Source organism: Lepidochelys olivacea, assembly GCF_965140295.1.
Source record: "Lepidochelys olivacea isolate rLepOli2 genome assembly, chromosome: 17".
NCBI lineage: Eukaryota > Metazoa > Chordata > Testudines > Cheloniidae > Lepidochelys > Lepidochelys olivacea.
This window is the reverse complement of record NC_140427.1, coordinates 21,805,905-21,819,947: the sequence shown is the minus strand read 5'-3', so window position 1 is coordinate 21,819,947 and position 14,043 is coordinate 21,805,905. Positions and strand designations below refer to the sequence as shown.

The 14,043-nt window shown below is 51.9% G+C and overlaps 1 protein-coding gene across 1 annotated transcript; it reads left to right on the top strand.

The window, feature by feature from the left end:
• The first annotated feature begins 6,128 nt into the window (after positions 1-6,128).
• On the top strand, positions 6,129-9,490 carry LOC311532610 (C-C motif chemokine 5-like). Its single transcript, XM_084651183.1, has 3 exons — positions 6,129-6,251; positions 6,879-6,990; positions 8,613-9,490. The coding sequence occupies exons 1-3, from the start codon at positions 6,179-6,181 to the stop codon at positions 8,698-8,700; spliced, it is 273 nt and encodes a 90-aa protein (XP_084507309.1). The 5' UTR covers positions 6,129-6,178; the 3' UTR covers positions 8,701-9,490.
• Positions 9,491-14,043: the final 4,553 nt, after the last annotated feature.

The following is a 14,043-nucleotide window of genomic DNA, read 5'->3' as shown; positions in this document are numbered from 1 at the left end:
GTGGGTTTCTCACCCTGTTGGAGCAGGGCCTGACAGCTCAGAGGTGATGGCTATGAACAGCCTGCTGGGTTTGCATCCTCCCCTCCCCGGTCCTCTGTTCCACTCCTGCTCATTTATTTTCAGCATCTTCATAGAACTGGGAAACCACAGACAGAAGGCTTCACACTTCCCCCTCCTGCACCCTGAGCCTCTTGTGTGATGACCAGCTGCAGAGAAGTGAATAATTCTTTCCACAGGCAGATGATTATTGTGTTTTACGGAAATGGCCCCACTGAGAGAGACATTCCCTGCTGTGAGGGGCCAACAGTCTGAATAGATAAGACCAATAATGAGGAAACTGAGGCATAGACATGCAAAAGGTCCCCAGAACCCAGGTCTCCTGATGCCCAGCCCAGTGTGCTATCCATTTAACCATCCTGTCTCTCTGTGGAGCTGGTGACTTCCTAGCACGTATTTAATACTCATATTTATTCAGCGAATTTTTGGAGCCTTTTTTTTTACCCTGTGGGTTGGCCCCACATAATTTTCTGTGAATGTTTGCTACATGAGCTGTGTTGCTTAGCTTTTTCCAAATGACAAGTGGGTCCCCAACCTCAGACACTTAGATGGGGCTTTTTTTCAGCAAGCGGTGAGCTCCCGCCTTTTGAAAATCCGGCTCCCTTTTGAAGTGACTCAAACTGGGCTCCCTCCCCCCCCAAAACCAAAACAAACGAAGGCACTGATCAGTCTGGAAAACCTTGGGGACAATGACTAGACTATGGCTATCTACCTCACATATGTGCCATGACCCCATTTAGAATATAGACAGGAAGAGGCAGAAATACCTTCCACTCCAAAATCAAGGTCTTTGGCTATGCACAAACTTGGCCCAGTTTCCAAATTACAGTTGGGATGATGCCCATTGTGGATGGGGAGCCTGTCTGCTGCATGACAGACTAGTTAGACTACTTGGGGGCAGCTACCCAAAGGGGAGGGTGCTCAGGGAGTAAACACAGTGCAGATACAGAAAGATGTATCTCTGATTCAAGGTTACCAGGAATGTAAATGCTCAAGGTGTCCAAGGAAATAGAAGGAGGGAATACTTTAATTGCCCAGATAAAAAAGAGGAATTAGAAACTGGCATTACAGAAACCTGGTGGGAGGATTCACATGAGTGGAACGCTACACTCACTCGATGGACTCTATTTAGTCTACATTACTACCATCGTCTGCTTTTATGTTTAGAAATGCAGGCTGTGGAATGCAGATGGACCACAGCTGTTGCCAAGAGAAATGGTGGAAGTGTCTGTTACAGACTGTCCAATCAGACTAGCGAACAGGGCAAACAGCTCTTAATCACGGGCATTGCGTCGCATAGGCTGGGGAAGGCTGTGCCTCCCCAAACAGCCACACTCCTCCCCGAACCCCTGCTTGCCTTTGGCCCCAGCCCAGGCAGGCTGCTCCTCTTCAGGGAAGCGGGCTGGGGCTAGGGCGACCAGGACTTGGGGTGGTTGGGGCTGCCCAGCACTGGGGGGCCCAGGTTCTGGGGCTGTGCAGCCCGGCGTTCGGGGGGGGGGGGGTGGAGGTGCTGGAGCTGCCTGCTCTGTGCTTGGGGGGAGGAAGGGGGCTGTGTACCACCCACCTGCCCGCCCTACGTTCAAGGGCTGGGGTGGGGGCTGGCAGCTGCAGGGAGGGATGGCTCTGGCAGGGGAAGAGGGGCAGGTTCTCAGGTGGGGAGGCGCGGCTGGCTGGGGGTTAGCCTCACCCACCCAGCAGTTCACCCTCGCCCATGCTCTTAATGTCTATCAGAAATGTGCAGGAAGAAAAACCATTACAATGCTGGAGGTTTCATGCTGCCACTAGAAAAATGTCTTGGAGAATTAGAAAATTACCATCAATAATTTTTGACCACAAGAAATATTACACCATAGCTGGGGCAATTCTCTGAAACCTTGTTGTGACAAAGATAAAGTAATGACTGAACTAAATATTAGTGATTGCCTGTCCTAGGTACAAGTGATCATGACCTAATTACACAGGCTATGTACAATCAGAATACAGTCCTGACTGGTAATATATATACTGGGGCTTTAAATGGGCCAAATTCCTAAAGTTGAAAATGATCAGGAGCAAACTTGAGTGGGAGGAAATATTTAAACAAAACAAGGTGAATAAGCATCTAGTAACGTACTATCAAACAACTCACAAATCTGCAATTTCAAAAGACTGCCCGTTAAACCATCCTGGTTAAGAAAGAAGGTGAAAATAGCAATTATAGATATGCACAAATGGAAGTTCGTTAGCAATGGTTATAAATTAGCTGTCATGACATGAAGAGAAGCTAAAGGTATATGTGAAAAATCTATGGCCAATAGAGCTAAGGACAATAAGAAGGAATTTTTAAATACATCAGGAACAAAAGAGAACCTAGAAGTGGTATCAGTCTACTAAATATAGATCATAAAGTCGTCAGTAGTGATGCAGAAAAGGCAGAGTTCAATTAATGTTTCTTTCCTGTGCTTAGGCACAAGCTGAATGACATAGTCACAACATACATGATGAAACACTCTCCATTGTGACAGTAGCTAAAGAGGATGTTAAGGAGCAACTGTTTAAGCTAAACATTTTCCGATCTGTAGTATCTTTATCAATGATCTGACAGAACGTATGCAATCTTTGCTTGTAAAGTTTGCAGATGAGACAAAAATTGGTGGAGTGATAAAGAATAAGGACTGGTTAATTCCACAGAGTGATGTGAATCAGATGTTAAGGTTGGTTCATTTGAACCACATGTGTTTTAACACAGCTAAAACAAGGCCAGTGTTTCTGATCAACTTAAGCTAAATCAAAATAAGCTACTTGTAAACTCCAGAAGAGGCTGGAGAGCCATGGCATGGTTCAGACACACCCCCTGCCAAACTACAGGATTTGTTAAGACTAGATGGCCCTTATGGTCGCTTCTAACCCTATGATTCTATGAAACTGAAATAAGAATGTCTACACAAATATGCAGCAACTTAATCAGATCAGTTTGGCACTGGTTGAGCTAAAGGTATTAGTCTCCAGGTAAACAAGTCCTAGTTTCCTGTCAAAAATATCATTGGCTATTCCAAAAATATCTAGAAGGAATGAGAACCAATGTGCAAAGATATCCAGCGGATGCTAAGATTGCGAAGTAAAAATGAAAGGCTCCTGCAGACATGGGTCTCCGAATGAGGCTCTGGAGAAGAGCATTTAATCGTGGGCCTTTGTGGGGAGTGGTGAGGATGACATTAAATCGGACGGCAGCGACCGAAGAAGGCAATGGAGCATGAGCCAACTTGGTCTAGGGGACATTCCAGCAGTTAGTCTGGCAAATGCATTTCCAGCTTGCCCTCTCCAGCCATCTCTGGTGGTTACTTAGGGTTGTTAGTTGTATGGTCCCAGGAAAGGCAAGCGCTGCTCATGCTCACTCGCTCCTAGGGTGACCAGACGTCCCGATAAAATCGGGACTGTCCCGATATTGAGTTGTTTGTCCCGCGTCCCAACCGATGTACGGTGGGGATGCCATTTGTCCTGATATTTTGGCTCGGGGCTGGAGGAGTACACTGGCAAGTGCTCACCTGGGGTCCCGGTGGTGCTTATTTGGGGCGGCTCCCAGGAAACGGCTGGCAGCAGGACCCTGCGGCCCCTAGGCACAGGGGCGGCCAGGGGGTGTGTGTCTGCGTGCTGCACCTACCACAAGTGCTGGCTCCATCGCGGCCAGGGCGCAGCCCCCCACCCCCTGCTGCGTCCCCAAGTAAGTCCCGTCCCCACAGCTTCCAGCCAGTGGCAGCTGGAGCCCGTGCCTGTGGCTGGCGCAGCACGTGGCGTGGAGACCCCGCTGGCCACTGCTGACCCTAGGAGCCAGAGGAACCTGCCAGGGGCTTGCCAGTGGGTGGGAACCGTCCCCACGGTAAGCGGTGGGGCTGCTGCGGAGCAGGGGCCATGCACCCCCAACCCGCGACTTCTTCAGGCTGCGTATCCCCCTTCCCCCATGGCTCCAGTGGGGTGGGGGCTGTGAGCCTGTGTCCGCCCTCCCCCACGTGTGCCGATATTTTATCCTTGTCATCTGGTCACCCTACTCGCTCCACCTCCGAATGACTTTCCTTGGCCCTTCTCTCCCCCAGTGGAGAGATGCAAGAGGCCAAAGTCTCTGCCGCTGTGACCCGGCACAGCTCTACTGACTGCACGGGGGCACTGCCAGCTGACACCAGCAGAGATCTGGCCCAAGGGTGTCCTGCCTCTGTGGGAGTCTCCGGGACCTGGAGCCCAGGATACTTACTCAGAAAACATCGTGTGAAAAACAGCCCGTTGGCCTTGGTTTCTCCCCCTCCCCTCCCGGCACTCTAAGGCCCCGGGCGGTAGGACTCTGTCTGTTTGCCTACAAGGGGACGTTGTGCTTGAGGCCACCCTTGGCCAATTTGTGCTGCCCTTGTAAGGGGAGAGTTGGCCCCTCACTAAAACTCAGTGGCGGGGGGGCTGTTTTGGTTGCTAGCTCCCAGTACCGAAAGAAAGGGGAAGGGTCGATGGGAAATCAGGACCCTGAGACTGATAGTCCCCAGGAACAATGGGGAGAGGCCAACGCCGGATTGACATGGGGCCAGGATAATCAGAGAGTCAGGAGGCCAGGGGGGTCCCGTCCTCCGTGTGAGCTGGATTTGCCTGGGGCAGACAGAGTGGGGCCGAGGTCAGGAGCGAGCCGGGGCCCGAGCTGAGCGGGGGAACCGGGCCGTGCCAGCCAGAGGGGCCAGAGAAGCAGCCCTGGGAGCTGGAGGCAGAGCAGCAGCCGTGCTGAGGCCGTGGAGCTGGGGCTGGGGCAGTCTGGAGCCGGGTGCGGTGAGCAGCTGGGGAGAGTGAGGGGGACTCTGGGCAGTGGACCCAGGGCAGGGAGATGCCCCTGGCAGAGAGGCTCTGCAGGCCATACTCGGAGGGGGCTCGTAACCCTGACCGGGGGGTGGGGGGAAGAAGGATCCTGCCACCTAGAGCCTGAGAGCGTGTGGCCACCGCCAGAGCAAGTATCCGACCAGCAACATCCCTGCAGCACAGTCAGGGCCTGGGCAGAAGGCCTGGGACATGTGAGGGACAGACTGAACTGCTCTGACATCCCAGAAACACTGGTTGGGATGTCCCCAGGCCACAGAGCGGGGTGACGGGTTTTCCTTCAACCTTTCCCAGTTTTTCCTTATTTTTTTTAATTGATTGCTGTTTAAGAAGTTGTATTTGCTTTGTATGTAATGATCAGTGGGTCAGGGAAGTGCCCAGTGCAGAGAGAGCACCCCGGAGTGGGGACACCCTAGCCCGTGCCTAAGTGACCACGACAAGGTTGGGGCTTGAGCCTTCCAGAAATCCAGGGCCCAGCCTTGTTGGGGTTATGAGGACTCTGCCAGACAGGAGAGTGGAAGGGGAGACCTTGAGGTCAGGCAGGCCTCTGGGTAAAGGGAGTGGAAGCGAGGACTCAGATCCTTTCGCTAGCCCATTTCACCGGGGTAATGTATAAGCCAGGAAAGTTCCCCACAATCGTGGGACCATTCCCCCGCTTACACACTGACCAACTCTGAGAGCTTTTGCCAGAGGATGTTGTGAAGGCTGAGACGATAACAGAGTTCAAAAAAGAACTAGCTAAGTTCCTGGAGGATCGGTCCATCAATGGCTATTAGGCAGGATGGGCAGGGATGGTGTCCCTCACCTATGTTTGCCAGAAACTGGGAATGGATCACTTGATTACCTGATCTGTTCACTCCCTCTGGGGCACCTGGCATTGGCCACTGTCGGAAGACAGGACACTGGGCTCGATGGACCTTTGGTCTGACCCAGTGTGGATGTTCTTATGTTCTTAAGGAGTGGCTCTTCTGTTTTAAGGTATGCTCGATGCAGGACCTGTGGTGATACATACAGTGATTGCTTCATATCCTTTCCCCTCAACGTCCCTCCTGCTGCTGTGTTGAAACTGACCTCAGCTCGTTGCAAGGACTATTCTTGTACATCCTGAGGTGAGGCATAGCTACTGTCACTCCTTCACCAGTGACTGGTGGCCATGCAGCTGATGTCACGGAACAGGCAGGAAACCTCACTGGTCCCCCATAAAAACAGGGGCTTGTCCCGGGGGTCAGTATCAGAGGTTAGAAAGAGTCCCTGCTCTGCTTCTGCTCCTACGGTTCATCCCTCACCTGACAGCAACATGAAGGTCTCTATGGCTGCTCTCGCCATTCTCCTCATTGCTGCCTTCTGCTCCCTGGCCTCCTCTGCCCCACGTGAGTCCAGCTTCTCTCTGTCCTTGCAGGGTTCTTCTGCTGAAAGGCGACAACTTTGCAGCTCAGCCTTTAAAGGTGACCTGTAAGGATTTAATATAACAGGGCTTTATGGCCTCTTCTGCTTCTTTGGGATAGAGGGAAGCCATCTGGAAGGTCTGCTGTTAAATATTGTCTTAGAAATATTGGGATTATCAATTTGGATCTTCCCAGGTTTCGCTGGAGGACTTTGAGAGGGCGCCTGGAGATGGTGCTTGTGAGCTCTCACCTTACATGAAGGAGTGGGGCAAATGGGTGTTGAATCTTTACCAAAGATGTCCTTTGTCACTAGGGTTCATTAGGTGTCGGAGTTAAAGGGAAATTAATGAAAAGAAACCCAGACCTGTAAAGGCTCTGGCCAGGACCCCTCCTGCTTTCACTTGCTCCCTATTCAGTGTGATGCTGTCACTTCATCACAGAGATAATCCGAGCCTGTCGCTGCGCTGAATGGAAACAAATCCGACGAGGTCTCCAGACTTGTTAAGGAGGAAAAGCCGCAGATCGCTAGTGCAGGGGGCGACTGTCACTGGCCAGGCCATGCCTCCGCGAGGAATCATGGACGCTAACCTCCAGCTTTTCAATCTCTTTCAGTTGGTTCAGACACGACCGTCTGCTGCTTCAGCTATGCCTCCCGGAAGCTGCCCCAGCGCCACCTGAAGGACTATTTCTACACCAGCGGGAAGTGCTCTCAGCCAGCTGTCGTGTGAGTACTAGCAGAAGGTCTGGGCAGAGGTCTCGGTCAGCCTTCAATCTCTCCCCCATCGCCTCAGGCTGCGTTAGCTTAGGGCGTGTCTACATGGGACAGTTCTACTAGCATAAGCAACTCTGTGAATTTAAGCCACAGTAATTATCCTGGTTTAACTCCCTGTGTGGACGCGCTTATTCTGGTGTAAGAGGCTTTTTCAGTGTAGATTATGTTGCTTGGGAAGGGGTTTAGGATAAACTGGAAAAGGGCCACTCTGATGCTGGAATAGGAGTATCTACACTGGGAACGGTGGTTATACTAGGGTCACTATATGGGTCTAACTGGTAAAGCCTTCCCATTTAGACAAACCCCAGGAAAACTTTGCTAATGTGTTATGTTTTAAACACCATTTCACACCTAGTGTAGACAAAGGCAACTGTGTTTAACGTCAGTGGTTTCTGGGGTCACGTACATTGCTTTGGAGTGCATTAAGGCTATATCTACACTGCAGCCTATGTCGGCAAAACGTATGTCGCGCAGGGGTGTGAATATTCCACCCCTCTAATGACATAAGTTACACTGACATAAGCACTTGTGGGGACAGCGCTGTCGGCGGGAGAGCTTCTCCGGCCAACCTAGCTTCTTTTGCTCGCACGGGGGACGTTATTGTGCCAACGGGAGAGCTCCCTTCCGTTGGCAGAGAACGTCTTCACCAGACGCTCTGCAGCGGTGCAGCTGTCTTGGTCCAAGTGCAGTGCTGTCTGTGTAGACATGGACTTAAGCTAAACTCAAATTAGTGCCCATGCCCCGGTTACACGACAGGGGATAACTAACTTGCTGTATAAGCAAGCCCTTCATAGAATCATAGAAGGTTAGGGTTGGAAGGGACCTCAGGAGGTCATCTAGTCCAACCCCCTGCTTGAAGCAGGACCAATCCCCAATTTTTGCCCCAGATCCCTAAATGGCCCCCTCAAGGATTGAACTCACAACCCTGGGTTTAGCAGGCCAATGCTCAAACCACTGAGCTATCCCTCCCCCACAAGCTATCCCTTCGCTAGGGTTAACCCAGAGCAGCTAACACTCTAAACACAGCTGCGCAAGGTGCTAAATTTTGCACAGAAACATGGGAATCGGTTACTCAACACACTGCATTTCCCTAGTCTAGACAGAGCCCATGGGGGAGAGCATGGTGTGTGACTCCCCTCTGCAGCATCCTGCAGCCAAATGCACCAAACGGAGGCTGTTGCTGGGTCAGGGTGGGGGCTCCTGTCACTGAGAGGTGCAGTAGGCAGAAAACTAGGCTGAACTAATACAAGCCACCATTTCCAGTCTCATTCCCACACTAATTGGATCAGTGAGCAGCTGGTCATGCAGGTGTCTCTCTGAATAGACCTCTGAGGTTCTCCAGGCCCTCGCGTGGTTTAATAGGCCACAGTGCAGTCAGGTAGCATGAGGCCTGGGATTCGTAGGCTTGGGAGTCTGGGCTGAGGCTATTCTCCCCTTTGAAAGGTCCTAAACAGGGAGCAGTGAACAAAGGGCCCCCAGGGGTCGTCCCGTGGCCCCAGACCCACCAGGCCCACTTTATTACATCCATCCCCGCATCAGTGTTCTAAGCCCCGGGTCTCTCTCGTGCTACACAGATTTGTCACCAGAAAGAACCAACAAGTCTGCGCCAGTCCGGACACCAAATGGGTCAAGGAATACGTGAATTACCTAGAAATGAAATGAGATGGCTGGGAGCTGATGGAGACCCTGCGCGCTTCCCTGTCCACGGACCACCACCCCTCAGCCCCTAGCAAAGGCCGTCGCTGCACTTTAAGGGCTTGCTGGCACTTTAAAGACATTTTAAGCTATTTTATTTGTATTGTAAAAGAATCACTTCTGTTCTAGATTATCCACCTTTATAGTACAAACCAGGCCCTGAACACCTGTGGTCATTAAAAATCCTATGGCCCTTAAAGGTAGCAGCCTATGAGGCAGTGTGGCCTAGTAGCTAGAGCACTGGACTGGGACTCAGGAGACCTGGGATCTATGGGCAAGTCACTTCCCTGCTTGGTACCTCAGTTTCCCCACCTGTAAAATAGGGATAATGATTCCAATCTCTTTGGTAAAGAGCTTTGAGATCTACTGATGGGAAGTGTTATATAGAAGTTAGGTGTCATTCTTCATCTCCTGGCTAAATTCCAGTTCAGTTAATTCAATTTCATATCCCTAACTTCCTCCTGTGGTTTCAACTGTTTATGGGACTTCCCCTTCCCTTCCTGCCCTAAGTGCTGTGCAGCTGTGGAACTGTTGATGTGCGTTACCCAGAGGTGGCTGCATTCCAGTAACAGGTGAAGTAACTCCTGGCTTGCACCTGTGTGAAGCTATCTGCCAAGTTTGAGAAGCACCTTGGGATCCTTCGGGATGACAGACAGTGAGCAGCAAATAAGCTAATGCTGTAATATTATTGGTCTCTCATTTATCAGGGGGTTGCTGTGGACCAGCAGACCATGCCTTTATGTTTGACACACTGTCACTTGCTGATTTCAAGAAATAAAGATGTTTTTCTCTCTGTGAAATGCCTGGCTGTCTCTCTCTGAGCTCGGAGGTGTTCCAGGTGCGTCCCCGAGTGGCCTGCGTGGCATCCTGTCAGCTACTTGTGCCCAGTCCCATAGATGCATAGATTTGTACAGCCAGAAAGGACCAGTAATCTAGCCTGACCTCCTGATTGCACAGGGACTCCTCATTGAGGCAGCCAGGTGGACGCAGGCAGGCGGAGACCATAAGTGGGAGGGGAGAGCCAGGCTGACTCGAACAGGCTACCTTGCACGTGGGGTGGTGTCTGTGGGTGCATCGGGGAAGCCCCACAGAATGCCCAGCTCAAGGGATTCAGCTGCCCCAGTCCTTCTCCCTCCCATAAAGAGAAGCGAAGGGGAAGGTGTATTGCTGTTTAGCTCTTAGGCTGGCATAGAGGCCACCTAGAGGCTGCATGCCAGCCCTGCAAGGTGACAGCACGTGACCTCCATGCCCAGCCCCTAGACTCCCCCCATACGAAGCCTAATTGTGTAAGGGGGAGCGGGCGTGAATATTTCACCCACTGTCAGGAAAGGATTATTAGCTGAAACCCCCTGCTTCGGGGTTTAATCTAATCTCGAACAACCAGGGCAGGATGAGACCCGCTGCAGGGGCAGATTATCCAGCATCTGCTATGGCTGGTTCTTCAACACTCCCACGAAGCATCTGGCTCCAGCCACTGTCAGAGACAAGAGATGGGCTGGATGGACCTTGGAACTGGTCCAGTCTGCCCCTTCCCAAGTTCCTACATGTTTCTCTGATACTCAGTGCCACTGTCTCTTTCTTACACCCAGCAATTTAAATCCCTTCCCTCCTCGCCCTTCTCTCTCCACCAACCCCATAACTCTCTCCTCCTTCACTGCAGAAAGCCCCAGACTGTCCTCCTTGCCCCATATCACCCATGTCTCCTCATTCCTCCCTCGTGCCCCATCCCTCCACCCTCTCCCAGGAATCTTATACCCATAATCCCCCTCCCCTGTAGGCTCAGACTCTGACCCCTACCTTGCAGTGCCCCTCTCATGGCTCCCTATCCCCCCTCTTCTCTGTCTCTCCAAGATGCCTCCTCTAAGATCTCTGCCTCCCCACTCCCCATCCCTCTCGAAAGCTCCTTGTACCAGCCCCCACGTTCCCCAGCCCCACGCACTGCCCCACAGCTCCCACCTTGTCTCGCCATTGCTAGGAGTACTCACTCAGAGGTCTGCGCTGTGAATCGAAATTGACCCGTCCTGCTGGTGACCGTGTGGGAAGTCACAATGGTTCCGCAGGGATGGAATTGCTGCTCCCCCCCGCCCCCGTTGTAGTTAAACCCAGGAAATGACATAAAACTAAAAGAACATTAAAGCTGCAAAGTCAAACACTCAGAAGTGAGGAAATGGCGAAATGAAGGATGCCTCTGAAACCTTAATTCACACCCCTTTGTGCATGTGCATTATGGTGCAGGCTTTAATGGCCGGAGGACACAGTATTTTTCCACAGGCCCTGCTGCGGTCAATGCACAGGATGGCCAGGGCTTGGGACCTGAATCAGGGCTGTGCAGTGAATGAGATGATGCCTGCGGGACCGCTGCCTCGTTTGTTGCAGTAGCGGGAAATGAATGGGTTGACAGGTTGAAGGGGATCATGGTTAAGACAACTGAATGCTGTCTTGGAGACCTGGATTCTCTCCCTGCCTATGCCCCAGAGCTCCTGTGTGACGCTGGCCAAGTCACTCAACTCAGACTTTTCATAGCTGTCCATTAGCTGTGTGTGACTGAGTGGGATACGTCAGGGTCTAACTGTGAACTCCATTTGGGACGGGTGCCTCCCTTTGGTGTTATGTGGGGCACTCCTATGCGAGGTTATCACAGTGTGTTCCATTCAGCTTCCCTGCCCAGCAAAGGTGCTTGACGCTTTGTGGAAGGACAGGCTCTAAGAAGCCAACAAGGAAACACACTGGGGCCATCGACTATCTCTCTGCACAGGGAGGGGAGGGAACCAGGACGCCAGGGGAGCACATGGCAAAAGGGACAGGGACTCTATTAAAGGAGCAATGCCTCTCTGCGAGGGGCCATCCATCGCTACCTGCATAAGCCAGGTGGGAGTCTGCGGGAGCAGGTGTAAGCGACTGGGGGCTTGGGAGGTCGGGTCACTGGGTTCGTGAACTAGAGGGGCTGGGCTGCAGAGTTCCAGGTCCCTCCCAAGGAAGGGCTTGGACAACAAATGTGTTTCTGGTAGTGAGCCCTGGACACCCAGAGCTAGACACAGTGACTAGACTTAGCCCAGGCCCAGGGGGGTTGGGAGCACGTGGGATCCAGCAGTTGGGTCCACTTACAACAGACTGGGGATCATACAGAGGTGGCCTGGGCACTGTGTCCTCATTTCCTGGGTACCCAACTTGAGACAACTGGGGTCCCATTGGCAGAAGTGGTGCGCACTCGCAGCAGTAAATAGGTGTGTAACCCTTCTGCCAGGCCAAGTTGACAGCAGCAAGGGCCGGGTTCAGTACACAGGGGTTCCCTGTCATCAAAGCAAATGCAAAACTGGCTCGAGCCCCCACCTGGGAAAATCTTACACACCCCCTGGGCACCTCAAAGAGGCAATACTTCCCCTCTTGCAAGCACAGAGTCTCGGTGTAGCAGAGAATCTCTAATAACATGAGGTAAACGACATCAGCATTAAATTGGGGAAACACCACAACTAGTGTTCATTAACCAAACCATGAGCAAAGACCCAGCCCAGCAAATTGGGCCACATCCTTTCCCTCGGGTTCTTGAGTCCCAGAACCCAAACATCTCTTGAGTCCAGCAATCCACAAATCACCCAAAGTCCAAAAAGTCCAGCCCCAGAGTTCAAAAGTTCATCTGCAGAGTGTTACTCCCCAGTCTGGCTAAAAATGTGCCTGTGTGGGGGGGGAAAGAGGTAAGGGACACCTTACGTGACCTGAAGCTGACTGCCCCACAGGGCTCCGCTCTGCACAGCTCCGCTGTCTCACAAACAGCTCCGCTCCGCTAGCCTATCCACAAACAGCACCACTGCACTTTAGATCTTCCGGCTCCCCACTACTTGACACAGCTCTCAGTGATTTCAGCTCAAAGTAGTGGGAGCCTTAGTGCTGGTTCACCATAAGGCCAAAGTGAATTCAGCACAGTACCTGTAGCAAGACTCTTAATAGACCCAAAATTAGCTCTGACATTCTACAGTGGAGAGAGACAGAGGTGCAATTGGTGCTTCAAACCCTCACAAAGTAGCCCACACCACCAGATACTAATACCTGTCTCAAGCCTCTCTCAATTCACAGAGTTTTGGAACCCATGTCCCTTGCCTAGCGAGTGCTACTTAGTTGATGGTGAGTCCCTCCATCATAACAAAAGGCCAAGTACAGTTCCAAGCACAGTTCCCATAATCAGGGTAATAACAATTTATTCTTCCTGCCCTAATAACAGAGACACTGGGGATCCCACAACAGCCAGAGTAACCATTTGGGCAGCTATGGCCTCATTCTAGGCCGGGTGGGTGTGCCTATGCAAATGACAACTTGCCGCACCTCACCACCAGGTGTCAGGGTGGAGCTCATCCTGACTCTGCTTACAGGTGAGTGGGAGCTGTAGGCTGAGCAGAGCCGGTGCTATAGGACGCGAAGTTCTCTGCTGGCGGTGGCCTGTGATGTAGAGGTCAGATGACAATCTGGTGGTCCCTTCTGACCATCAGCTGTCTGACTCTAAATCAGGTCCCAGACCTCTCAAACTGGGCACTCCAAATTAGTGGCCCTTAGGCAACTTTGGCCTTAAGCTTGCCGGGTTATTGTTTCCACTGTGTAAAGTGCAGATAAGAGCACGCCCTGGTCTCACAGGAGGACTTGGAAGATAAGTTTAGTAGGGGTCACTCGAAAGCAGTGGTTCTCAAACCGACCACCTGAAAATTGCTGAGGGTCTTGGCGGACCATGTAATGATCTTTCCATATGTTAGGTGTCAGGGTGGGAGCCGTGTTAGTCTGGATGTGTAAAAGCGGCAAAGAGTCCCGTGGCACCTGATAGACTAACAGACCTATTGGAGCATCCGACGAAGTGGGTATTCCCCCGCGAAAGCTTATGCTCCAATAGGTCTGTTAGTCTACAAGGTGCCACAGGACTCTGCTGCTTTTCCAAATGTTGTTTGTGCCGTTAGCTAACTATTGTAACGAGGTTTGGATAAAAGCACTATGTAAAAAAACCCTTAATAATAATTAACGTTTTTTGTTCTACCAATAAAAGCACACAACTCATAGTTTAATACCAGTGGTCTTGCCTTTCCAATGCGATGGATGTGCCCTCTCTCCCCCGTCGTGGCAGCCCCCAAGCTGGGGCTGAGAAGGAGGGGGGGGTCTCTCCCTCTCTTCCCCGCCGCAGCAGCCACAGAGCTGGGGCTGGGGAGGAGGGGGGTCTCTCCCCGGCAGCCCCAGCCCTGGAGCTGGGGAAAGTCACCTCTTTCTCTGGCCACCGCAGCCCTGCACATCCCAAATTCCCCCTCCTTCTCACCCCACTGCCCCCTCCCACCTACT

Bases quoted from the DNA above. Each gene is read 5' to 3' on its own strand.
- LOC311532610 (XM_084651183.1), top strand. From the start codon at position 6,179: ATGAAGGTCTCTATGGCTGCTCTCGCCATTCTCCTCATTGCTGCCTTC. The intron at 6,252-6,878 runs GTGAGTCCAGCT...AATCTCTTTCAG, and splicing joins CCTGGCCTCCTCTGCCCCAC to TTGGTTCAGACACGACCGTC. The intron at 6,991-8,612 runs GTGAGTACTAGC...CGTGCTACACAG, and splicing joins TGCTCTCAGCCAGCTGTCGT to ATTTGTCACCAGAAAGAACC.